At 51.7% G+C, this 26,463-nt stretch overlaps 2 protein-coding genes across 5 annotated transcripts in view; one reads left to right on the top strand and one right to left on the bottom strand.

Annotated features, from left to right (window-relative positions):
• Positions 1-7,088, top strand: part of BRD3 (bromodomain containing 3) — a 36,180-nt gene extending 29,092 nt beyond the window's left edge. Inside the window, exons 10-12 of one of the 3 annotated variants that reach the window (XM_030818137.1) lie at positions 2,350-2,642; positions 3,847-3,972; positions 4,965-7,088. In XM_030818137.1, coding sequence (XP_030673997.1) covers positions 2,350-2,642; positions 3,847-3,972; positions 4,965-5,080 — 535 coding nt within the window. In that variant the 3' untranslated portion in view covers positions 5,081-7,088. Of the gene's footprint in view, positions 1-2,349; positions 2,643-3,843; positions 3,973-4,964 lie in introns of all 3 variants that reach the window. The other 2 variants (XM_030818135.1, XM_030818136.1) reach the window with 2 other exon arrangements.
• A 47-nt stretch (positions 7,089-7,135) lies between these two features.
• BRD3OS (BRD3 opposite strand) lies at positions 7,136-13,215 on the bottom strand. 2 transcript variants are annotated; one of them, XM_030818138.1, is made up of 3 exons: positions 13,113-13,215; positions 12,559-12,804; positions 7,136-12,441 (listed from the first exon to the last, which is right to left on the bottom strand). In XM_030818138.1, exon 3 carries the CDS (start codon positions 11,877-11,879, stop codon positions 11,625-11,627), a length of 255 nt encoding a protein of 84 aa, XP_030673998.1. In that variant the 5' UTR covers positions 11,880-12,441; positions 12,559-12,804; positions 13,113-13,215; the 3' UTR covers positions 7,136-11,624. The 2 variants fall into 2 exon arrangements, 1 of the variants encoding a protein (XP_030673998.1); XR_004031472.1 differs by having other exon boundaries at positions 10,541-12,441; positions 13,095-13,153.
• Positions 13,216-26,463: the final 13,248 nt, after the last annotated feature.

Genomic DNA, 26,463 nt, shown 5'->3' with positions numbered 1-26,463 from the left:
GATTTAAGCTCAACATGATCAGATCCTCGCCGCTATGGAGAATAGCTTAGTGGGAATCAGGAATGGAAGAAAGGATACCCCTTTGGAAGTTATCGTGGTTGTGCAGGCAAAAGAAATTGGTGTGGCTCTGGATATAGACTCATTTGGGAGGCGGCATGGCCAGGCCCTGGTGCTTGGAGGGAGGAAGAGAGGAGCATGGGGGTCCTGGGTTTGGGCTTAGACAGCTGGGTCAGCCATTAATGAAGACAGCGAGTGGAATGGTCGGGGTAGGTCTTCCCTTCTTTTCTCCCTCCCTCCCTGTCTCCTTTTTGGAGGTGGATGCAAAAATCCATGTTTCTTATACAGGTTGAGTATCCTTTATCTGAAATAAGGATGCTTCCAAAATAAAAGGTGCTTCCGATTTTGGATTTTTTCAGATTTTGGAATATTTGCATTATACTCCCTATTGAGCATCTCAAAACTGAAGCATCTCAAAACTGAAGCATCTCAAATCTGAAAATCTGAAATGCCCCAGTGAGCATTTCCTTTGAGCGTCACGTTGAGACTCAGACAGTTTCAGATTTTGGAGCATTTTGGATTTTTGGATTTGGGATACCCAGCCTGTACTATCTTTGTCTGTTTTTAGTATCAGGATAATGCTGGCCTCAAAAATGAGTTGCACCCAGGTGTGGTGGCTTCCACCTGTAATCCCAGCACTTTGGGAGGCCAAGGCAGGAGGATCACTTGAGCTCAGGAGTTTGAGACCACCATGGGCAACACAGTAGGATTCTATCTCTTTAAAAAAAAAAAAGTGTTGGTTGGGATATAATATTTGAGTGATTAGAGACAATTAAAAAGTGATTTGAGGCCAGGTGCAGTGGCTCACGCCTGTAATCCCAGAAATTTGGGCCAACATGGTGAAACCCTGTCTCCACTAAGAACAGAAAAAATTAGCCAGGCTTGGTGACGGGTGCCTGTAATCCTAGCTACTCAGGAGGCTGAGACGGGAGAATCTCTTGAACCCGGGAGGCAGAGGTTGCAGTGAGCCGAGATCACGCCACTGCACTCCAGCCTGGGCGACAGAGCAAGACTCGGCCTTGGGGAAAAAAAAAAAAGGATTTGAAAAGTGTTGCCCCTCTTCTGTTTTGTGGAGTGAATGTATAGAATTGATACTAATACTTAAATGTTTGGTAGGATTCACTAGCAGAACCATCTGGGCCTGGAGTTTTGATTGTTGGAAGATTTTTAATCATGAATTCAATTATTTTAATAGGTATAGGCTTATTAGATTATCAGTTTCTTCTTGAGTGAGTTTTAGAGGTTTATGCCTAAGGCGTTAATCCATTCCACTCAGATTGTCAAACTTATGGACATAAGTTTATTGGTTAGTATTTCTCTATTATCCTTTTATTGTCTGTAGGGCCTGTAGTGACGTGTCTTTTTCATTCCTGATATTGCTAATTTGTGTCTTTTTTCTTGGTGAATCTGGATAGAGACATACCAATTTTATTGAACTTTCAAAGAAACATAATTAGATTTCATTGATTTTTTTTTAAATTATTTTTACTTTTATTTATTTCTGATCTTTACTGTTGCCTTTGCTTAGTTTAGACTTGGCTTCTTTTTACTTTTTAAGGTAGAAGATTAGATTACTGACTTGAAATCTTTTTTTTATTTTTTATTTTTTAAATTTTTTTGAGAAGGAGTCTCACTCTGTTGCCTAGGCTGGAGTGCAGTAGCACGATCTCGGCTCACTGCAACCTCCACCTCCAGGGTTCGAGTGATCCTCCTGCCTCAGCATCCCGAGTAGCTGGTATTACAGGTGCCTGCCACCATGCCTGGCTCATTTTTGTATTTTTGGTAGAGACAGGGTTTCACCATGTTGGCCAGACTAGTCTCGAACTCCTGACCTCAGGTGATCCACCTGCCTCAGCCTCCCAAAGTGCTGGGATTACAGGCGTGAGCCACCATGCCTGGCCCTAGATCGTTTATATTTCACATAATTATTGATATAATTGGATTTTGGTCTATCATTTTATTATTTTCTTTTTCCTCTGTGTTTTTTGTTCCTTTGTTCCTGCTTTTTGGATTACCTAAATACAGAGATCATTTCTTGACCTGTGGAGTTGGAGATGCCTGTGGGGTGTAGAGAGGAACTGACCTCTGTAATTGTTTCCTGGCCAAGGTCTGGAAACCCCGCAGCTGGGAGCAACTTTTCTAACCTTGGATTTTCTGCCTTGGGGCACCACTTTGGGAAGAAAGCTTGGTCCCAGAGAGCAGCCTGCTGGTGGGAGGAAGGGGTGTGTGCATTGGGCTCCCACGGCAGGTGGACAGAGACTCAACGCCACGTTGCTCTGTCTTCTGCCCCAGACAGCTGAAGAAAGGCGGCAAGCAGGCATCTGCCTCCTACGACTCGGAGGAAGAGGAGGAGGGCCTGCCCATGAGCTACGATGAAAAGCGCCAGCTTAGCCTGGACATCAACCGGCTGCCTGGGGAGAAGCTGGGCCGGGTGGTGCACATCATTCAATCTCGGGAGCCCTCGCTCAGGGACTCCAACCCCGACGAGATAGAAATTGACTTTGAGACTCTGAAACCCACCACTTTGAGGGAACTGGAGAGATACGTCAAGTCTTGTTTACAGAAAAAGCAAAGGAAACCGTTCTGTAAGTTGCCTGCGTGGAGCGTGGTGCTCGAAGCTCCTCTCCCCTCCTTGGCCTGCCCCTCCTGTCACTCCTCACAGACCCTGTGCAGCGAGCGTGGGCACAGGGCTGCCACGCTGTCTTGGCTCCTTCGTCCCACCACAGATGCCCTGAGGATATCTGTGCTCAGCCAGGGCCAGTGGGCTTGGGGCTGAACCCAGGCCTGAGCCCCCCCAGCCAGAACCCTCTTTCCCTGTTCTTGGGGACATGGGCAGCACTGTGTGCCTTGGCCTTAACCTTGTCCAGGGAAGGCGCGACCCTTGGGCTGGGCTCCGGCCCCAAACCCCATTCATTCAGGGCCCAGTTGGGGTCCTCACTGCATGCCTTCCTGAGGCTCCCCTCCATTTGGGGCCTTGGCTGCAGATGACCTCTCATGGTCCCTTGCAGGGCAGACCAGCTTCTCTTGTAACAAGGACACCCTCCCTTTGACTGGGGTCACAAGTCCAGAGGCCTCACAGGATGGACCCTGGGGCACCAGCCCAGGCTTCCCTGAAGTCAGTGGCAGGAACGAGTCACTGCTGGGGTCTGCAGGTCTGGGAGAGTAGGAGGGAGGGCAGACCCGAGGCAGCCCTTGTGGCAGCCCCCATAGGCTGTCAAGTGAGTGCAGGGCTCACTCGAACTTGCATGTGGCCTCTCGGGTGTGCGTGGGCCTCACTTGCTCCTTTTCCTGGATGGAATGTCTGTGTGGTCACAGTGCGTCTGACCCACGGTAAGTCACCGGGTCAACTTGGAGGGAGCGACTCCGGAGTGTCAGGCAGTGGAGACCGGGCCTCCTGCTCGGGCAGATGGAGAGCAGTGGCCCTGCTGAGGCAGGTCCATGAATCAGAGGCTCTGCCCTGCACATGAGGGACGTTGGCCAAACCACATCCTGTCCGTGCACCTGTTGGCACCATAGGAATGGCCTCTGTCACCTTAGGATCCAGGCTTTGCACACCCTGAGGGCTCAGCAGATGTGGGTGGTGGTGGGTCTGTCTCATCCCAGTCATTTCTGCCACTGGAAGCCCTGGTGACAGCTTTGCATCTGTCAGCTCCCAGACCCATGAAAGCTGGGCAGCTGGCATGGATGCCAGTGTGCAGGGCTGGGGCCTTGGCCACCTGGATACAGCCCTGGCTCCTGCCCCATCGGTCCCCTCTGCAGTCTGAGTGCCCATTTGTTCCCCGACAGCAGCAAGCGGGAAGAAACAGGCAGCCAAGTCGAAAGAGGAGCTAGCTCAGGAAAAGAAGAAGGAGCTGGAAAAGCGTCTGCAGGACGTCAGCGGGCAGCTGAGCAGCAGCAAGAAGCCCGCCCGGAAAGGTACCGCTGGCGGCCGCCATGCCACCCCTCTTTGGTGGGGGTGGGGGGTGTCAGCAGTAGGGGTTTGAGCATCGAGCAGGCCCACGTCTGAGTGTGGCTCACCTCCTCATGAGCTCCATGTTCTTAGATGAGCTCTTGAGCTCCTGAAACCTCGATTTCCTTGTCTGTCACCGGGGGTCATACTCCAGCCCTGCAGGGTGGTGTGCACATGTGGGGTGTGTGTGAACACAGCCCATTCCAGGGCACCACAGACAGAGGACCCAGGAGGGGGCTCTTGTGGGGCTGGACCGGGCAGCCCAGCCAGTGAGCTGGGCTCACCGTGAGCTTTCTGACTGTTCCCTGGCAGTGGCATGAGTTCCACGGCAGGCTGAGGTAGCAGAGGCGGGAGGCCCAGCTCCATGCCCTGCGCTTTGCCAGCTCTTGTGCTCAGGGGAGCCAGCATTGGAGCCCTTGCCTCCTTTTCCTGGACCCTGTTAGAGCACACATCTCTTTCCCTGGCTTCCGGGACACATATATGGGGGGACAGTAGGGTCCTGTCTGGACTGGAGCATGTTCTAGCTGGGGGCCATGGCCTTGCGACATGGTTTGCCCAGTGTCGAGACAGGGCCCATGACCCTGCCCGCTGAAGGGGTCTGTCTCCTGTAGTCACTCTTTGGATGCCCCAGGCAGAGTAAGCGCTCCAGAAACGCCAGCAGCTGGTGTTCCTGTCGCTGCTGGTGGCCATGTGACTGGTGGATGTTTTTGATGGGCAGCCTTTGTCGCATCCATCATTTCCTATTAGTAGTCTGCATTCATTTTTTTCTGTCTCAAGTATATTCAGATAGTCTTGTTGACCTGATTAATTTCAATAAATACTTATTAAACGACTGGGTCAGGAAGTGGGTGGATCGTGGCACACAGTGTGGTGGTGTCACACTGGCATGGACGACATGCCGCCAAGTGGGTCAAGAAGCAGGTGTGCAGAGCGCATGTCCCTGCCCGTGTCTCCACAGAGAAGCCCGGCTCAGCACCCTCAGGGGGCCCGTCGAGGCTCAGCAGCAGCAGTTCCTCCGAGTCTGGGAGCAGCAGCTCCAGCGGGTCCAGCTCTGACAGCAGCGACTCAGAATGAACTGGCTTCGGACAGAACAGGACAGATGGATGTCGCACACGCCGAGACTGCCGTACCCCTCTGTGGTTCATATACTACTTTTATTCCATGGTGTGCAGGTCTGCTTCTTAATTCAGTGTTATGATATCTTCCAGTTTTTGCTTTCATAGGTCAGAGATCTATCTTGTGTGTGCGTTAGACTTGATGAGAAGGTGTGAACTCTGCAGAAAGTCTCTTCTTCGTCACTGAATTCAGTCACTTGGAGATGACAACTTCAAATGCTAACCCGATGACCCCAGAAAACCGTGTGAGATTCGTACCGAAGAACCTTGTGGAATCCCTTTGCTTAGGCCCAACCTGGTCGATAGCTCGAGAAAGAATTTCTTCCAAGGAAACGTCTCGGACATGGGTACTGTATTTGAAAGCTGTTAGCTCTGTCAACACACATCGTCCTTGTCATTTGGGCCCCGAGCTCTGACCCTCGTGTCTGACGTGGGCACCTCTTTCTGGGGGGCGCTGAGGACAGATGTGCCTGCTTGTGGAGACCAGGCTGGGCCTAAGCGAAGGGTCATCGCAGCCCCAGCCCGGAGCGTGGAGCCTTTGGGGGGTGGTCGGGTGGGATGTGCGTTCTCCGCTCGTGGTGATGTCACGAGCTCCTCGGAGGGAACAGAGCGGCTGTGTGTGCAGCCTGCAGGTTTCCATACACTGAAGCTTTTACCTCAACTTTAAAAAAAAAAAGAAGAAAAGATTAAAAAAAAAAAAAGGAGACTTTTTTTGTAAGGTTCGGCAATTTTCTACGGAAGTCCAGCCCGCTGTGAGTCCCTGCCTGGCTAGCGCTGCCCCTGCTGCTGCTGCTGCTGCGCCGCCCTTGGGAACCACTTCCCGAGCTTATGTGTATATAAATAGTTATTTATTAACATCATTGGTCATTTTTTTTAAAAAAAGAAAAAACCGCAGAAGAAATGCATTCACACAATCGCAGAGATGCAGGCCTTGTCAGTGGTGTGCCGGGCCCGGATCCTGTCTGGCGGCGGCCTGTTGTCTCCAGGTGCTAACTCCTGCCACCGCGCGGTGCTCACCCACGTCTGTTCGCGCGCTCGCCCCTGGGTTTGTTGGGTTTTTTGGTTTTTTTGTGGGGTTTTTTTTTTTTTTTTTGTATGAAACTTGGAGGCTTACAGGTATAGACAGCTTTCAGCTACAGCACATTCTAATTTTTTATTTTGTTTAGTTCTTTTGTATTCACTTCTGGTCTCTTTAAGACTGTTTTAAAAGAAATCAATTTAGGGAACCCCAGTTATATAATATAAACTTTGTAATCTGAGAGAAAAAATGTATAGTAAATCTAAGTCTTGATTTTTAACTTTCTATTGTAAAAAATAATAATATACAGAGTTTAATAGAAGGTGATGTTTTGGTTTTGTTTTCCCAGAGGCTGCCATATGGCCTTTGAGTACGGGGATGCCCCAAACTGGCCCACCAGTGAGCACGGTGGCTCCGGCCAGGAATGCCAGGGTTAGCCTCCAGGGGCCTGGCCAGGCCCTCCCCAGCCTGTCTGCCCTCCCCAGGGGTGGAGGAGTCTCTGGGCCCCAGGAGGACTCCCTCCCGGCGACTCGCACGGTGCTCCCTGCTCACATGTTGTCACACTTAGTCCAGAAATAACTGAAACCAGGCATTCTCCCGGACCTCGGCGTCGGGGAGCCTCCAGGCAGATGCTGGGTATGGAGCTGTGGTATGATCTGTCCTGTATGGTGGCCAGTGCTTTCTGCCAGCATTTCTGGATGGATATAGGGACTATCATTAGTATCCTAATACCTGGTGATTTAAAAAAAAAAAAAAAACCATAAAATTGATTCAGAGTCCACTGACCCTTACAGATGTAGGTATACCCTTACCGGAGAGGGGACTCTGATGAGGAAATGCTGGTAAATTATCATTTTTTAAATTGCTGGTGAGTCTGACACTTGGTGAGTTTTCAGCCAGTTTGTTAAGCTTTTAATTAAGTTTTGTTTATAATAAAAATATAAATGGATTTGAAAGTTTCCATTTTTTAAAGTTACCCTTGTTTTTCAAAGGTATTTTCTAAACAGATCTTTAATGGACTATTTAAACCGAATTTAAGGAATTCACACACGACAGTTGACAGGTCTTCACGCAGGCTGGTTGGTAACATGCTGCCAGCACAGGGCTGGGTGATACGCACCCCCTAAGCCGGGGGTGCCTGGGGCTGGGGGGCACTCCTTGCAATGTCCCTCCAGCCACAGGGCAGTGAGGTGCTGCCTGTGTGAGCCGTCGGGAGCGGCCGGCTGTGGGGGCAGCGCAGCAGGATCATCGTGGGGCCTTTCCTTCTTGGCTGGTTCTCTGTGACGGTAGTGGGCGTTGGCTCGCCTCTGCTCCTTTCATCTAGAAAGAAGCCGCTGACCCTGACGGCCCACCACGGGTACACTGAGCAGCTGTATTGGTGCTGTCACTTTTTTAAGGCTTTCTGTCCAGACTTCAACACTGGTTTCTTTTCAGAGTTTCGAAGGGTTGATGACTTCCTCAACGCCCTCGCCGGTGGGCTGAGGGTGACGGTCACGTCCGTTTCTTCTGTTATTAGAAGGCTGCGGTGATTCAATTAGATTGTCCCACTGCTGAGACCTGTAGGGCAGCTTCTAACATGCTTTTTTCAAGGGGAGAGGAGCAGTGACAAGTCGTGTGTCGGAATTGGATTTGAGAACGCTCTGAATGACCCCTGGAGGCCGAGGGGGCAGGCTTCGGGCGTGAACTGAACTCCAGACCCCTCTTTGTGTTGGGCGGTGTCATCTTGCTTACAAACTGTAAGACACATTTTCTTTTGTGTTTGTTTTTGTTGTTGTTCTTTTGCAGCACTCACGCCTCTGACAGTCTTTTTGGAAAGAGTAACACCCACATACAGAATTTGTCACATCCAGAGTAGCGCTGTTTCTTAATACTGGCATAATGCTTCCAGGAAGTTTTTCTTTTTTATATTTAAAATGTTACTTTTCTGTATGATGTGCATGCAAGTTTACCGTAACTTTTCTTAAACTTTTTAGTGCCGTTTCTAGTATATTCCTGTAAATGTCAGTTACTGAAAATGAGTCCAATGTAAGTAGTTTAGCTTGTTTATTGCAATGCTGGCCTCAACACAACAGAATAAAAATGGTAGAAAGTACTCTTTGATGTTTCTGGTAATCATGGACCCTTCTCCTGGGGCATTTGTTTTGTTTTCATAATAAAAAGCAAAAAAAAAACAAACAAACAAAAACCAGACGTTTTTTTTTTTTTTTTCGCATTCTCCTGTGCTTTCTGTGGGGGCTCCCAGCCTCTCTCCTAGAGCCTGGAGATGTCTGGAAGCACCTGGTCTGGAACAGCCTTCACTGGTCCACAGCGAGGGTGCTGAGCTCCCCACACTTGACATCCTGTAACTCTTGGCAAAAACACCCGGAGCATCCAAAAGAGGCCCCAAAAAACCATTTAAAGGCAGGATGCAGTGGCTCGTGCCTGTGATCGCAGCACTTTGGGAGGCCGAGGCAGGAGGATGGCCTGAGGCCAGGAGTTTGAGGCTGCAGTAAGCCATGATGGCATCACTGCACTCCAGCCTGGACAGCATCTCTTAATAATAATAACCAAACCATTAAGTAGCTCATGTCTTGAGCCCTGGCAGGATGAAGGGAGCATCATATCTTGCCTCACTAAGAAGCTACAATCCCCTTTACTGACAGTTCACTGGTTCCCTGGAACAAGGTGCCCTCTTCCAGACGGCCAGGTTCTGTGCTCTTCTAGTCGACCTGGCCACTTGTCCCCTCCCTCTGCACCTCAGTCTATCCTGAAGTGGCTTCCTGTGATGTGCTCAGTCCTAATGGAAATGCAAATAAAATCCCAAAAGCAGATTTTCATAGTGAGGTTTAACTGCCAGACTGCAGAGGCTGGCGCGCAGTGCGGCTCACTGAAGAACGACAGCTCTGGAACTAGGCCTGGAAGAGACATGCCGGGGGAGAAGGTTCTGGCTGGGCCCACATCTAGGCCTGAGGACCTGTCCAACCCGACCCCAGACGGGGTCAGGGGGCACGGTGTCACTCTTGGCCAGACTGTGACCCTTCTTATCCAGACCAGCCTCCTTGAGGACGGACATGGGGCCTTGTCCGCCCCAGGCAGATGGTATCTTCCTGCAGCCTAAGCGGCTTAGTGCCAGCTGGCTTGTGCATGGCCCACACGCCCTGACCGCTGCAGAGACTGGCCCTTGGGCACACATCCTGCCAGCGCTGCAACGTGACCTCAGACCCCATTCTGTGTGTCAGCGCTGCCTCCCATGCTTGGGGCCAACCCCACCACCACCCGTCCTCAGGGGAGTCTGGTGCGGTAAGAAGGTGGCACACAGGCATTCCAGATTTGCCTCTGGAGTTTGCTTTCTTCCCAGGCAGGACTTAAACTGAAGAACTGAAAAGATGTAGACAAACCCTACCTAGCAGATGTGGAGTGCTTCCTTGGCGGGCCTGCCTTGCTGTGGGAGTGTCAGCCGGCGGGGCAGGCCCTCCAGCCCCATGCTCACTCCCTCTGCAGCTCCATGTGGCAATCCTGGAAGTCTGACTTCAAATCTCCCAGCTGCAGGCTGCAAACAAGCCAGGAATCTTGCAGAAAGGACTTGGGCTGTGCAGGAGGCTGCTGCTGACCAGGCCTCTGGCAGGACATTTGGGGAATGCACTTTGACCCAGCAGTTCCACTTCTAGGATATTTGCGAATGAACTTGCACAGCTGCAAAGAGAAGCACGAAGAGAGTACAGGCACATTCAGAACATGCTGTTTGCACAGATGACAACCTTGACACTGTCACTGCCCATCTGTGGGCTCACGGGAGAGCTGGGAGTCAGAGGTTAAAAGCATGAAGTGGGCCGGGTGCGGTGGCTCACGCCTGTAATCCCAGTACTTTGGGAGGCCGAGGCGGGCAGATCACCTGAGATTGGGAGTTCCAGACCAGCCTGGCCAACATGGTGAAACCCTGTCTCTACTAAAAATACAAAAATTAGCCAGGCGTGGTGGCAGGCACCTGTAATTCCAGCTACTCAGGAGGCTGAGGCAGGAGAATCGCCTGAACCCAGGAGGCAGAGGTGGCAGTGAGCTGAGATTGTGCCACTGCACTCCAGTCTGGGCAACAGAGTAAGACTCTGTCTAAAAAAAAAAAAAAAAGCATTAAGTGAATGCCCAGTCTGTACAGTTGAGCAAGAAAGAAAATGGCAGATACAAGAGGCACGGTGCAGGATGAGGCCGTCAGAATCACGTGACTGTGTGTGCGCGCTGAGGAGCCATGGGACACATCCCCAGCTGCCCGCCAGGTTCTCCCCAGGGAGAGCACTTTTGCTTTGCTTTATGCCTTTCTGTATTGCAGTTTTTAGCAATCAGATATTACTGCTATAAAAAATGGGAAGCCAAGCAGGATATTATGAACAAGGATAAAAATAAGAATGTGAGGAAGGGGAGGAGTGTAAGGATGTTTATTTAGAAAAGAAAAATTAGCTTTGACAAGAGACACCTGCACATTTGTGTAGCCAAGGAGATGTCAGTGAGAGCAGAAGGTGAATCCTTCATGGAGACTGAACGCACAGGTGGCCAGCTGTGGCAGCAACAGTGAACACGTCAGTGTCGGTCTGGGGGCAGAGAGGCTGAATGCTTTAAGTCTGACGGAGAGCCTGCCTTGCTCAGCCCTGTTACTACATGGAAGTCACTGTAGGCCACACATGTGCAACTTACAACTCTCGGGTTTCCTGAAAATGTTTTGGATGCACTGGCCGGTGGGCCGCAAATGCTTGGAAGCTACCATGATGCTTCATACATGACGATCATTTTGGTAACTCAAAATATAAATGCAGGCTTGGTGCGGTGACCCATGCCTGTAATCCCAGCACTCTGGGAGGCTTGAGCCCAGAAGTATAAGACCAGCCTGGGCAACATAGGGAAACCCTGTCTCTATACACAGTAGTTCACCTGGAGCCACAGCTATCTGGGAGGCTGAGTTTGGGAGGATCACCTGAGCCCAGGAGATCGAGCCTACAGTGAGCTGTGATCGTGCCACTGTATTCCAGCCTGGGTAACAGAGTGAGACCCTGTCTCAAAAAAGCAAAATACAAATGTAATGCGACAAAGCTCCTGGTGAGATGCTGCTGCTACGCCACCATTTATGCTAAAAACAAAAAACTAAAACCTATAAAAACTTGAAAAGGTGGTTTGCAATGGGGATGGGAGGGTTACTCTTGGCCTGGTTTAAACCAAGCATCTAGCAGTGCCCAGGCCTATGCTGTCCCTAGCAGCACCTGGAGAATTCGAATGTCACAACAGCTGACCACGGAGGGGACTCTAGAGGGGAAGTGTCCTGTGCACCAGTCACACCGCAGCTGTGCTGAGGGGCTCGGGGGCCGATTCTGTGCTTCTTGGGTTCTTACACCACAGTTTGATCTTCACACTCATTATTCAAAATCTTCCAGCAAGGACCGGAAATCAACAAGACAACTGAATGAAACCCAGGTCTGTTCTCCTCAAAGTGTGGTCCTGGGTTCAGGTGCTCACAGCGGAATTACATAATTGTGCAAAACTTGGACTGCCCTGTGTCCCTAGAGACCTCGAGCTTGTTTTTGTCTCGGACCAAGATGGCCTCATTTCCATACTGTGAGTACCACATGCTTCGGCTCCTGCTCAGGTACGTCCCAGGTGGCACCGACTCCAACTTCTGCTGTTGCTGCTGCCAGATGAGCAAAGAGGTGTCCCTGTACCGGAGGCGGGCGTAGCCTTCAGACAAGGCCTTCTCTGCCAGGGGGACGCGGCCACTCATCCCCTCCCCTGTCCCGCTGGACTCCTGGGAACCCTGCTGTTCTGAGACGGCCCACGTGTGGACAGCTGCCACAAGCGTCGCCCTAAATTAACGGACAGCTTTCCCAGCTTTGGGGTTTAAGGATCCCTCGTTTAACTGAATGGTAGAAATTAGGAATTCAGCCCATTTGCAGGCAACGTCCTCAGGAGCGTTGTGGGGTGAGGAAATGAGGCAGGCTTGCCATTCTGAAGACACCTGAGACCCATCCAGGGGACGGCACGCAGGTCAGAGCGGCGCCTGGCCACAGCTCTTCCGGGTGCAGCTGTGTGGAATTGACAGGGACGAAGCGTCACACCCTGGGGGGTGATTCTGCCACCACGGTCTGGACCACTGAGCTTGAAGAGATGGATCCAGCGCCCTGAGGAAGGGACATGGTGGCCCCAGACGCAAGCTGGAAGGAGCTCCGGTGGCACGCCCTGCACGCATCTGTCCGGGCCAGCTTTCAGGGCAACGGCTGTTCTGACCCACCCTGGGGATCCGGCCCCAGCGTTTGTTCAGGTCTCGTCTCTCCCCAAACGTGCTGCTGCAAAGGAACGAAACTGCTGTCAGGAGAGGGGAAGTCAAGCGCCCCGGCAGCGGCAGCAGTCTGCAGCGTAGCATCAACTCTCTGGGGGTCAGCAGCCTAGATCGAGCTACTTACGTCCCGTGGGGCAGCCTGGGAGCTGGGTGGAGAGTGAGACGGGCGACCAGTGCCAGCTTTTTCAGTCACTGGGTAGTGCTGGGGGAGCTACTTGTTGGGGCTTCAGGGTCTCTATCTGTGAAACAGGAGCCAACGGCGTTTGAAAGGGCGCGGGTTCCCGGAGACGCCGCCAGGCGTCAGCCGCGGGACCGGAATGGGCCCCCAGGGCCGCCTTTCTGCTCGGAGCATCCAGCTCCCGGGAGGCCCCTGGACCCAAACAAAAACGATGTCAGGAGAAAACGAACAGGGAAGCATCGCAACCCACTCCCGAACGCCTTCCCAGCTGCGCAGCGTCAGGGACCTCCCCTCCTGGGATGCCCGCCGTAGGTCAGCCTCAGCGTCCCGAGCCTCCATCGCGCGTCCCCGCCACCTGCGCGCATCCTGGGGTCCCCGTCGCGTGGCCCGCGGCCCCCATCCCCGCACCCCAGACCCCGCGCGCTCTGGATCGCCCCATCCTCCAGCCCCCTATCGTCTGCCCGCATCCCCGGGTCCCCTACGTCGCCCGCCCCAGTCACCGCGCGTCGTGGGCCTCTGAGATGCGGGCAGCGGGGCGACGCGCTGCGGGGCTCCCAGGGCGGGGCCTGGGGCCGCTGGGCCGTGTCTCCATGGCAGCGCCGCAGGCCTGGCGAGCCGAGCGCAGAGGCTGGGCAGGCGTGTGCGACGAGCTCGAGCCATCGATCGCTCCGCGAGGCCGGGCTGGGCCCGCCCCGAATAGGAACTGGAAGAGGAGGAAGAGGGGCTGGAGGAGGAGGGGCTGGAGGAGGGGCTGGAGGAGGAGGAGGGGCTGGAGGAGGAGGAGGGGCTGGAGGAGGAGGGGCTGGAGGAGGGGCTGAAGGAGGAGGAGGGGCTGGAGGAGGGGCTGAAGGAAGAAGGGCTGGAGGAGGAGTGGCTGGATGGTGAGGGTCTGCGCGAGGAGGAGGAGGGGCTGGAGGAGGAGGCGCTGGAGGAGGAGGGGCTGGGAGAGGAGGAGGAGCTGGGAGAGGAGGAGGGGCTGGAGGAGGAGGAGGAGGAGCTGGGAGAGGAGGAGGGGCTGGAAGAGGAGGAGGAGCTGGGAGAGGAGGGGCTGGGAGAGGAGGGGCTGGGAGAGGAGAAAGGGCTGGATGAGGAGGAGGGGCTGGGAGAGGAGGAGGGCTGGATGAGGAGGAGGGGCTGGGAGAGGAGGAGGGGCTGGAAGAGGAGGAGGAGCTGGGAGAGGAGGAGGGCTGGAAGAGGAGGAGGAGCTGGGAGAGGAGGGGCTGGGAGAGGAGAAAGGGCTGGATGAGGAGGGGGCTGGAGAGGAGGAGGGGCTGGGAGAGGAGGGGCTGGGAGAGGAGAAAGGGCTGGATGAGGAGGAGGGGCTGGGAGAGGAGGAGGGGCTGGGAGAGGAGGGGCTGGGAGAGGAGAAGGGCTGGATGAGGAGGAGGGGCTGGATGAGGAGGAGGGGCTGGGAGAGGAGGGGCTGGGAGAGGAGAAGGGCTGGAGAGGAGGAGGGGCTGGGAGAGGAGGAGGGGCTGGGAGAGGAGGGGCTGGGAGAGGAGGAGGGGCTGGGAGAGGAGGAGGGGCTGGGAGAGGAGGGGCTGGGAGAGGAGGAGGGCTGGGGAGGGGGGGGCTGGGAGGAGGAGGGGCTGGGAGAGGAGGAGGGGCTGGGAGAGGAGGAGGGGCTGGGAGAGGAGGGGCTGGGAGAGGAGGAGGGGCTGGGAGAGGAGGGGCTGGGAGAGGAGGAGGGGCTGGGAGAGGAGGAGCTGGAGGAGAATGAGGAGCAGGAGGAGGAGCTGGGGGAGGAGGAGGAGCTGGGAGAGGAGGAGGAGATGGAGGAGGAGGGGCTGAATGGTGAGGGGCTGGGAGAGGAGGAGGGGCTGGGAGCGGAGGTGGGAGGAGGGGCTGGAAGAGGAGAAGGGGCTGAGGAGGTACTGGAAGAGAAAGAGGAGCAGGAGGGAAGACGTGGAGAAGGAGCTGGAGGAAGACGTGGAGGAGGAGCTGGAGGAGGAGGAAGAGAAGGAGTGGGGACGCCTACAACCCTGTTAGTAAGACACTGCCGGACTGTAGGGTCTTATCATCTTGGTGGTTTTCGTATTTCTGCTTGTGTGGTTACTTTTGCCACTGCTGTTACTGTTTTTATTAGTATTCTTACTCCCAATAATTGATACAATTATTTTTAATTAATTAAATGTCCGGGCTTACTATCTCAAAAATAGTACTTTCTTTCTTACTTTCTCCATCTCACCCAACCAAGCCAGGCCTCTATACTGCTCATTTGGACTCAACAGCCCCAGGAAAGCGAGGTCTATTTCCTTTTCACACTCTACCTCTAATCATACTCCAAAAACATTCTTTTAGTATCTACCCTTTTCCCCTAATTTTATGGTTTTCTCCAATGCCAATTAAGAAAACTAGCATAATGGAACCTGGTGTGGTGGCTCACCTCTGAGTCCCACCTACTTGGGAGGCTGAGGCAGGAGGATCCCTTGAACCAGGAGTTCGAGGCTGCAGTGAGCCAAAATCATGCCACTGTACTTCAGCTGGGACGAAAGAGCAAGACCCCATCTCTGAAAAAAAGAAAATGAGCATAACAGACATCCAAAGAAGATGCTTAGTGTGAGCACTAAGCCCACAGCTGTGGAACGCACATTCTTTTTTTTTTTTTTTGAAAGGGAATCTCACTCTGTCACCCAGGCTGGAGTGCAGTGGCACGATCTCAGCTCACTGCAGCCTCTGCCCCCCAGGTTCAAGCGATTCTCCTGCCTCAGCCTCCTGAGTAGCTGGGACTACAGGCACCCGCCACCACGCCCAGGTAATTTTTGTATTTTTAGTAGAGACAGGGTTTCATCGTATTGGCCAGGCTGGTCTTGAACTCCTGACCTTGTGATCCGCCTGCCTCGCACTTTCTTTGCAAGTACCTACACAGGACGTTTAGCAAAACTGATCACGTGCCGGACCATAAATCAGTTTCAACAAATTTGAAAGCATTTAAATCTTACATGATCTCCCAGTCTTCCGAGCTGGGAAAAGACAGCAACTGAAGTTATACTGCTTTCAAGAGACACAAGAACAGGCCTGTATTCAAAGACCCATTTAACACTTTTGCCTCTATCTGGCTGGGTGCGGTTTTCACACCTGTAATCCCAGCACTTTGGGAGGCCTAGGCGGTCAGATCACTTGAGGTCAGAAGTTCGAGACCAGCCTAGCCAACATGATGAAACCCTGTCTCTACTAAAAATATAAAAAATTAGCCCAGTGTGGTGGCAGGTGCCCATAATCCCAGCTACTCAGGAGGCTGAGGTAGGAGAATCTCTTGAACCCAGGAAGCGGAGGTTGCAGTGAGATGAGATTGCACCATTGCACTCCAGCTTGGGTAACGGAGTGAGACCACATCTCAAAAAAAAAAAAAAAAAAAAAAAAAGCCTCTGAGCTAATATAATTTGTTCTATGCCTTGAACTAAATAATTTGAATATTTAGTTACCTGTAAGCTTCCTTTTCCTGTCGTTGTCAAAACCAAATAGGACTTATATTTCTGTTCGAAACATTTACTTATGTTTTGTTTTCCAGAGTCAAAAAACTGTTTTTCCCTTTGAGCTATTTTATAGCTACAACAATTAAGTAAAAAATGAAGATTATCTCTCTTTTTCTACCTGATATCTCCAGAATCTGAAAATGATTTAAAATCCCATTGGCCCCAATCTGATTTGATATCAAGCACCCTCCCTCTAGGCCCAGGGACAATTGCAGAAGAGGTAAACGCATGAGATTGTAAGGGCTGGTTTCGAGGGATACAATTTGTTCAGACCCTCTGAATCAAAGATGGTTCACAAATACCTAAATAGCTGATAGCTCAATACATAAAACTTAGAGATAAGTCAATTTTGTAACCTCACGTTTTGGATTTTGGTTTTTGGCTCTTATGTTGCACAAAAGGTTGGTTTTTTGTTGTTGTTGTTGTTGTTTGTTTTGGTTTGTTTTGTTTCGATTTTTTTGAGATGGAATCTCGCTCTGTTGCCCAGGCCTGAGTACCATGGTGCAATCTCAGCTCACTGCAATCTCTGCCTCCCGGGTTCAAGTGATTCTCCTGCCTCAGCCTCCCGAGTAGCTAGGGTTACAGGTGTGTGCCACCATGCCTGGCTCATTTTGTATTTTTAGTAGAGACAGGGTTTCACTATGTTGATCAGGCTGGTCTCAAACTCCTGACCTCGTGATCCACCTGCCTTGGACTCCCAAAGTGCTAGGATTACAGGCGTGGGCCACTGCACCTGGCTGCACAAAAGGTTTTTAAGGGTGAATGAATGCCTGCCCATCTCCTTTCCTATCTGACCTAAAACATTTAATTCGCTGTCTTTCAGTCTTTTGGCTCTAAGTCTCTTGGCCATGGGGTCCCACCAACGGACAAGATGGACCCAGTGCAGGTAGCACACAGCCCCAGCAACTATATAGGAGAAAATTAAAGTTTGGTCATCAATGCCATCTCTGGCAAATCTTGGCCAAAAGAAGGGAATATAAACTCAAAATAAAATCCTAAACTCCTCACTGACTGAATGGATCCCCTCTTGGCCAAGGGGACCTCAGAAAAAACTTAAAACTGAGTTCCCAGCCACGATGGGATAGGAGAGCCGACTCGCATCATTATAACTCCTCCCTTTTGTGACTTAGATACAAGTCAATAGCGTTTGTGTTAAAATATGTAAGACTGAAAAAATATAAGACTGAAAAACAGACTCTTTATGGCGATAACATACCAAATTATAAATAAGACCTGTGGCTGGGCACGGTGGCTCACATCTGTGATCCCAGCACTTTGAGAGGCCAAGGCAGGCAGATCACTTGAGGCTGAGAGTTCGAGACCAGTCTGGCCAACATGGTGAAACCCCATCTCTACAAAAAATACAAAAATTAGCCGGACATAGTGGTGCATGCCTGTAATCCCAGCTACTTGGGAGGCTGAGGCAGGAAAACCACTTGAACCCAGGAGGTGGAGGTTGCAGTGAGCCAAGATTGCACAACTGCACTCCAGTCTAGGTGACAAAGTGAGACTCTGATTCCAAAAATAAATAAATTAATGAATAAGATTTAGGGCCATGCCAGGCACAGGTTAAGTCCTACACCTCTACACTTAAAGAATAAACTCTATTCTCACTGCCACGAGGTTGTTCCTTTTCTCTAGCAGCTAAGTAAGTACTGACCTCAAGATAAACAACGTTAAAACAATTTGCAGCTCATCCAGCTCCAGATGCTAACTGACCCCATTCACCCACCATAACTAGCTTTCTCTTCTTTTGAAACAGCGTCTCACTCTGTCCTCCAGGCTAGAGTGCAGTGGTGCAATCCTGGCTGACTGCAGCTTCAACCTCCCAGCCTCAAGCAATCCTCCCACCTCAGCCTCCCAAGTAGCTGGGCCTACAGGCGTGCACCAGTAGGTGTACCAGTAGGTCCACCCGGGAGGTGGAGTTTGCACCCAGCTACTTTTTGTATTTTTGGTAGAGATGGGGTTTTGCCATGTTGCCTAGGCTGATCTCAAATTCCTGGGCTCAAACAGTCCTCCCATCGTGGCCTCCCAAAGTGCTGGGACTACCGGTGTGAGCCACTATGCCCAGCCAACTACAGCTTTCATTGAACAAGAGACTGATTTCAGCAACTTTCTCCAGGTAAGACCGCTGACTATGGATTGGTTCTGGCTGGTTTAGAGAGGCTGCATACTTGTGTGCCTTTGTGTCCTGGAAAGACCTTTTGACTATAAGGCCTAATTTTATTTTATGTGTGTATGTATGTATGTATTTATTTATTTGAGACGGAGTCTCCCACTATTGCCCAGGCTGGAATGCCATGGCGCCATCTCGGCTCACTGCAACCTCCGCCTCCTTGGTTCAACTGATTCTCCTGCCTCAGCCTCCCAAGTAGCTAAGACTACAGATGTGTGCCACGATGCCCAGCTAGTTTTTTTATTTTTTTTATTTTTAGTAGAGACTGGGTTTCACCATATTGGCCAGACCTCGGCCTCCCAAAGTGCTGAGATTACAGGCGTGAGCCACCGCGCCCGGCGTATAAGGCCTAATTTTAATACATTTTGATGCTAAGTCTCCATCCACCCCAAGGTGAACATGAGTTGTATGTTACATGCATGTTTGTTCAGTATGCGTGTTGTCAGGACCTTCATGAATATTCATAACTCCTCCTATAACCTGTTGAATGTGTATGTTTAGCCAACCTGTTCAGCATGGAGCTCCTGCCCCAACCTCTCCTCCTTCAGAGGCACACTCTCCAGCCTATGGGATGGCCACCTTGCTGGCTGTTACCCTTTATGGGAAAGAAAGTCACCCAGACGCAGTGGCTCACACCTGTAGTCCCAGCAATTTGGGAGGCCGAGGCGGGCAGATCACTTGAACTCAGGAGTTCAAGACCAGCCTGGCCAACATGGCGAAACCCCGTTTCTACAAAAAGTACCTGGGTATGGTGAAAGGCACCTATAGACCCAGCTACCCAGGAGGCTGAGGCAGGAGGGTTGCTTGAGCCCAGGAGGCAGCGGTTGCAGCGAGTCATGATTGCATCACTGTACTCCAGCCTGGGCAACAGAGTATTTCTGGATATTGTGGGTTTTTTTTTTCAATTAACAGTACAAATTCAGGAGAATCTCAGACAAATTATTAAAATTAATAAGATAGGGCTGGGCGTGGTGGCTCACACCTGTAATCCTAGCACTTTGGGAGGCTGAGGCGGGTGGATCACGAGGTCAGGAGTTGGAGACCAGCCTGGCCAACATAGTGGAACCCTGTCTCTACCAAAAATACAAAAAATTAACCAGGCGTAGTGGTGGGTGCCTGTAATCCCAGCTACTCAGGAGGCTGAGGCAGGAGAATCGCTTGAACCCGGGAGGCGGAGGTTGCAGTGAGCCGAGATTGCGCCACTGCACTCCAGCCTGGGCGACAGAGACAGACCACGTCTGAAAGAAAAAAAAAAAAAAGTCTTTTCGTTCCTGGCTAGCTGCCCCACCCATTGTCTTCATGTTCCTGGAATATGTGTATAAAAAACAATGGCTAGCCAATCAATAGCTTGTTATTTTAATGTAAATTTTTGGTAAACAATTCAGGAACTCCCCTTCTTTTCCTTTAAAAATCCTCCAGTAACCACTACTAACTGGAGTGGATATTCAGGGCAACTTGAATGCACGCTCCAGGTTGCAGTCCTCAAGCTTGGCCCAAATAAACTCTCTGCTTACATTAATTTTTCCTCAGCTTCTTCCTTTTAGGTTGCAAACCAAAAGTAAAATCCCGGCCAGCCATGTTGGCTCACGCCTGTAATCCCAACATTTTGGGACGCCAAGGCGGGTGGATCGCTTGAGCCCAGGAGTTCAAGATCAGCCTGGGCAACATGGTAAAACCCCTTTTTAAATAAAAATACAAAGAATTAGCCAGGCATGATGGTGCGTACCTGAAGTCCCAGTTACTTGGGAGGCTGAAGTGGGAGGAATGCTTGAGCCCGGGAGGTCAAGGCTGCAGTGAGCTGTGGTTGCAGCACTGTACTCCAGCCTTGGTGACAGAGTGAGACCCTATATCAAAAAAGTTTTAAGGGCCAGGCACAGTGGCTCACGCCTGTAATCTCAGTACTTTGGGAGGCCAAGGCGGGCAGGTCACCTGAGGTCAGGAGTTTGAGACCAGCCTGACCAATATGATAAAACCCTGTCTCTACTAAAAATACAAAAATTAGCTGGGCGTGGTGGCGGGCACCTGTAATCCCAGCTACTCAGGAGGCTGGGACAGGAGAATTTCTTGAACCCGGGAGGTGGAGGTTGCAATGAGCCGAGATCACACCATTGCACTCTAGCCTGGGAGACAAGAGTGAAACTCTGTCTCAAAAAAAAAAAAAAAAAAAAACTTTAAAAATAAAAAATAATAATAAATAAAATCCTAAGCCCCCCAGTGGACTGAATAGACCCCCTCTTGGCTAAGGGGACCCCAGAGAAACCTGAAAAACAGCATTCCTGGCCATGACGAGAAGGGAGGCTGGACATGCCTCGTTCTCCCCTCTCCCTTTTGGAGTTTAGGCACCACTGGCCAGCATCATTAAAATAGAGGTCGTGAGACTGACAAAACAGACTTTTTTTTTTTTTTTTTTTGAGACAGAATCATGCTCTGTCGCCAGGCTGGAGTGCAGTGGCGTGATCTCAGCTCACTGCAACCTCCGCCTCCTGGGTTCAAGCGATTCTCCTGCCTCAGCCTCCCGAGTAGCTGGGACTGCAGGCGTGCACCACCATGCCCAGCTAATTTTTGTATTTTTACTAGAGACAGGGTTTCAACATGTTGGCCAGGATGGTCTCGATCTCTTGACCTCGTGATTCACCTGCCTTGGCCTCCCAAAGTACTGGGATTACATGCCTGGCCAAAACAGACTCTTTAGGGCAACAAGATACCAAATTCCAACCAGACCCTTTTTTTTTTTTTTTTTTTTGAGACAGAGTCTCGCTCTGTCGCCTAGGCTGGAGTGCAGTGGCGCAATCTCGGCTCACTGCAAGCTCCGCCTCCCGGGTTCACGCCATTCTCCCGCCTCAGCCTCTCTGACTAGCTGGGACTGCAGGTGCCCGCCACCATGCCCGGCTAATTTTTTTGTATTTTTAGTAGAGACGGGGTTTCACCGTGGTCTCGATCTCCTGACCTCGTGATCCGCCCGCCTCGGCCTCCCAAAGTGCTGGGATTACAAGCATGAGCCACCGCGCCCGGCCCAACCAGACCCTTGTATAGCACCACATGACAGATAGCAGACCCTGAAGGAAAGGAAAATATTTTACCTCAAAATATATTTCTTTTTTTTTTTTGAGATGGAGTCTTGCTCTGTTGCCCAGGCTGGAGTGCAGTGCCACGATCGTGGCTCACTGCAATCTCCACCTCCCAGGTTCAAGCAATTCCCCTGCTTCAGCCTCCTGAGTAGCTGGGATTACAGGTGCCCGCCACCATGCCCAGCTAATGTTTGTATTTTTAGTACAGACGGGGTTTCACCGTATTGGTCAGGCTGATCTCGAACTCTCACCGTATTGGTCAGGCTGATCTCAAACTCCTGACCTCAGGTGATCCACTGGCTTCGGCCTCCCAAAGTGCTGGTATTACAGACACGAGCCACCGTGCCCAACCCCCAAATACATTTCTTTGACATATTTTGGAATGGCCCTGCAAAGCCGTCTTCTGTGGGGGAAGTTCTTCTTAGGTGCGTAAGCCACCGCACCTAGCCAGGGGGGTCCAATCTTGTGGCATCCCTAGGCCACACTGGAAGAAGGAAAATTATCTTGGGCCATGCATAAAATACATTGACACTAACGATAGCTGATGAGCTTAAAAAAATCACAAAAATATCTCATAATATTTTAAGAAAATTTATGAATTTGTGTTGGGCCACATTCAAAGCTGTGCTGGGCCTCATGTGACCCACGGACCACAGGTTGGACAAGCTTGGTCTAACACCTTTAGGGTCTGAGAAGAGACATTCACCCTCTATTATCTCTAAGGCTGCTACTTGGAGGCTTCATCTACATAATAAGAACCTCGGTGTCCATAACGCCCTTATCTTAACTCAAGAATTTCTTTCTTTTTTTTTTGAGATAGAGTTTCACTCTGTTGCTTAAGCTAGAGTTCAATAGCATGATTTCGGCTCACTGCAACCTCTGCCTCCCGGGTTCAAGCTATTATCATGCCTCAGCCTCCCAAGTAGCTGGGATTACAGGCATGTGCCACCACGCCCAGCATATTTTTGTATTTTTAGTAGAGATGGGATTTCACCATGTTGGCAAGGCTGATCTCAAACTCCTGACCTCAGGTGATCGCCCACCTCCACCTCTCAAAGTGCTGGGATTATAGACTTGAGCCACCACACCCAGCCAACTCAAGCATTTCTTTCTACTGACTTCAAGTCTTTAGACAAAGCTTAGCTCTTTGAACCAGTTGTCAATCAGAAATTCTTTGAATCTACTTATGATCTGTAAGCCCCCCTCAGCTTCAAGACCTCCCACCTGTTTAGGCTGAACCAATGTAACCTTCCATGTATTGATTTATAATTTTACCTGTATATCCTGTCTCTCTAAAATGTATAAAACCAAACTGTAACCCAACCACCTCGATTGCACTTTCTCTGGACCTCTTGAGACTGTTTTCTGGACCATGGTCACTCATTGGCTCAGAATAAACTTCTTTAAATATTTTACAGCTTTTTTTTTTTTTTTTCACCAACAAAGTTGACACAAGGTTGCTTGATGGAAAATTAATCTACAGAATTAACTACTGTTCTAAATGACAGCAAAAAGCAGAAAACAAATGTTTAAAAGATACCATTTACAGGCCAGGCATGGTGGCTCACGCCTGTAATCCCAGTACTCTGGGAGGCCAAGACAGGCAAATCACCGGAGGTGGGCAGTTCGAGACCAGCCTGACCAACATGATGAAACTCTGTTTCTACTAAATATAAAAAGTTAGCTGGGCATGGTGGTGCATGCCTGTAATCGCAGCTACTTGGGAGGCTGAGGCAGGAGAATCGCTTGAACCTGGACGGTGGAGGTTGCAGTGAGCTGAGATTGCACCATTGCACTCCAGCCTGGGCAACAAGAGCAAAATTCTGTCTCAAAAAAAAAAAGATACCATTTACAATAATTTCAAAATATATCAAATACCTAGAAATGGGGATGGATGCCCCATTCTCCATGGTGTGGTTATTCCACATTGCCTGCCTGCATCAGAACGTCTCATGTACCCCATAAGTATATGTATCTATTATGTATCACACAAATTAAAAATTAAAAAATAACCTAGGAATATCCAGGGCTTCACAAAAACTTTATTTTATTTTATTATTATTATTTTTTTGAGAGAAAGCTAAAATTCCTTTTTTTTTTTTTTGAGATGGAGTCTCGCTCTGTAGCCCAGGCTGGAGTACAGTGACGCAATCTCGGCTCACTGCAAGCTCCGCCTCCCGGGTTCAGGCCATTCTCCTGCCTCAGCCTCCCGAGTAGCTGGGACTACAGGCACCCGCCACCACACCCGGCTCATTTTTTGTACTTTTAGTAGAAACGGGGTTTCACCGTCTTAGCCAGGATGGTCTCGATCTCCTGACCTCATGATCTGCCTGCCTCGGCCTCCCAAAGTGCTAGGATTACAGGCATGAGCCCCTGCGCCCGGCCAAGATTTTTTTTTTGAGACGGAGTCTTGCTCAGTCACCCAGGCTGGAGTGCAGTGGCCAGATCGCGGCTCACTGCAAGCTCCGCCTCCCGGGTTCACGCCATTCTCCTGCCTCAGCCTCCCGAGTAGCTGGGACTACAGGTGCCCGCCACCACGCCCGGCTAATTTTTTTTGTATTTTTAGTAGAGACGGGGTTTCACCGTGTTGGCCAGGATGGTCTCGATCTCCTGACCTCGTGACCCACCCACCTTGGCCTCCCAAAGTGCTGGGATTACAGGCGTGAGCCACCGTGCCTGGCCTAAAATTCCTAAATTTTAGTTCAGAGAACAGACCAATAGCCCAAGGTGCCATCTGCCTGAAGCCGACCTTTGGCACCACATCCAGGAAGGGGCCTCAGGGCAGCTTCCAGCAAGGGGCCCATGCCAGCCTCTAACAGGCCCAGAGGTTTCTTTTTTCTTGTCTTTTTTTTGAGACAGAGTCTCGCTCCGTTGCCTAGGCTAGAGTGCAGTGGTGTGATCTTGGCTCATGCAACTTCTGCCTCCAGGTTCAAGTGATTCTCCTGCCTCAGCTTCCCGAGTAGCTGGGATTACAGGCGTGCACCACCACGCCCGGCTATTTTTTTGCATTTTTAGTAGAGACGGGGTTTCACCATGTTGGCCAGGCTGGTCTCGGACTCCTGACCTCAGGTGATCCACCCGCCTTGGCTTCCTAAAGTGCTGGGATTACAGGCATGAGCCACTACACTGGGCCAGGCCCAGAGGTTTCAGAGGGGTCACAAGGAGTATGACTTTTGGGTGTGTTGCCCTAGGTGTCCCCGACCTGAGCCTGTGGCCACACTGGGTCCCAGTCAGGGTCCTGCTGTTGCCCGAAAAGACTTGCCAAGCTTGTGAATCTGCCCTTCTCTGGAGCTCCTCAGCTTGGGCTGGGCCAGATCTCAGCTTTTTCTCCCTGGCAGCCACCAGAGCTGAAAGCCTCTTTATAGAGGCTGCCAAAGAGGTCCTCTGGCTTTCCTGCCTCACTGGAAAGGGTGATTAATGGCCCTCAGCTGCTCGCTGACTTTCCTCAGTGCATTCAGGGCTCCCTGCAACAGCCATCCATGGCCACCCATCTAACGATGAACCCCCAGCTGCTCAAAAGTCTGAGGCATTGCACCCACCAGTGTGTTCCCTCCCATGGGCGTCTCATCCCAGCTCACCACTGGGGAAGGTTTTAGCGATTGCTCCCTTGTGCTAGGAACTCTCCGTGCCCACCTGCCCTCAGCAATGGGGTTCCTTAAGGTGAGCCAGCCCATAATAGCACACAGGGGTCAGCATCCTTGGGCTCCTCCAGGCACCAAGTGGTGGGAGGGGAGGGGAGGGGAGAGGCGGGGGCAGGACGCCACTGGCTTTTGGAGTATAGCAGGGTCCATTTCACCTGGAGAAGAGGCAGCGGGGCCAGGAAGTCAGCAGGTCCCTCCTGGGGCGCGGCTGGCAGCACTGCTTGACCCTCTCGGGCCGTGGTAGCAGGAGGGCCGGGGACACAGCTGGGCGTGGATATGTGGGGATGGCGGCCATTAACAAAGGCCTGTCGCAAGCGCAATAAGAACATCAGTGATCAGCACCTGGGTGCAGAGCTGGCCGGGTTCATGACACCCCGGGCTGCCAAGGCAGACAGATCATGAGGACCGTGATCTGCGTTTTGGCCCTGGAGGGACAGAGAAGGGAGGCCGTGGGCTGGGGGAGGAGAAATAACGCAGGGCCTGGTGTGGCTTAAGTTAAATGTTCCACAGGAGGACACACCTGTGTTGGTGTGTGTGCCTGTCGCCGTGGGATAGCCCCATGTCCAGGTGCAGTGGCGAGGGTGTGAGCAGGGGCCTCAGAGTGGCCACCTCCAAGCTCACATGTGAGGCAGCCAGGGCCTGGGAGGAGCCAGGCCAGCTAGGCCACACTCTGGGCCAAAGGTTCCCGGTGACAGACACAGAGGGGAGCTGTCCAGGCTGCACGTGACCTGCGGGGGCTGAGCATCCACCTCCCCACTGCTTGCCTTCTTTGTGGCGGGGCGCTGGGACCCTGGATGGCCCCACCGGTGTTTGAGAGAAGCGGGTCCACTCTGCCGAGTAAGCCCGTGGGAGCTTGGACCATTCAGGGAAGTGGAGATGGCTATGGGAGGGACTTCCTAGCGTCACGACAGGTGAGCATGGAGCTCTGAGCTAGGACCGTGGAGGGGACTGCATGGGCCCTGAGCCAGGGGAGGGTCAGCTGTACTCAAGTGCTGGGCATGCAGCCATCTCAGGGCCCTGGGTACCTGCTGTGCCCATTTCACACAGAGGCCAGAGGCCAGAGGTTTGACTCACCTGCCTAGGGCCTCAGAGTGGCTGGGTGGAGCCCCCACTTGGGGAAGCCCCTGGCTCTCCTACAGTCAGCCCCTAGCATGTGTGAGAGGCTTGGGGGGCAGACCTTGGGGTTCTTCTCAAGGGGTTCCCAGTCTCAGGAGGCCATTCCTCCTGGCCTCTCCCATCCTGGATGTGCCACAGCCACCACCGGGGTCTGAGATCAACGTCTCCAGCCTGAGCCCACCCCGGGGCCCCACAGAAGCTGCAATCAGACCTTCAAATCCTCCCACGGGATGGAGCCAAGAAATTCACCATGGCCCTAGCAGCAAAACCCACTCCTTTGGAGCCAGGCTGAGCCTGGTGACCCTGGGAGAACACTTGCCTTGGAGACCTCTGTTAGGTTCAGCACAGTTGCCACACAGCATCAACATGAAGCT

This window comes from Nomascus leucogenys, chromosome 8, assembly GCF_006542625.1.
Source record: "Nomascus leucogenys isolate Asia chromosome 8, Asia_NLE_v1, whole genome shotgun sequence".
NCBI lineage: Eukaryota > Metazoa > Chordata > Mammalia > Primates > Hylobatidae > Nomascus > Nomascus leucogenys.
Note: the sequence above shows the minus strand (reverse complement) of the source record. Positions and strands in the feature narration are given on the sequence as shown.

Bases quoted from the DNA above. Each gene is read 5' to 3' on its own strand.
- BRD3OS (XM_030818138.1), bottom strand. From the start codon at position 11,879: ATGAGTGGCCGCGTCCCCCTGGCAGAGAAGGCCTTGTCTGAAGGCTAC.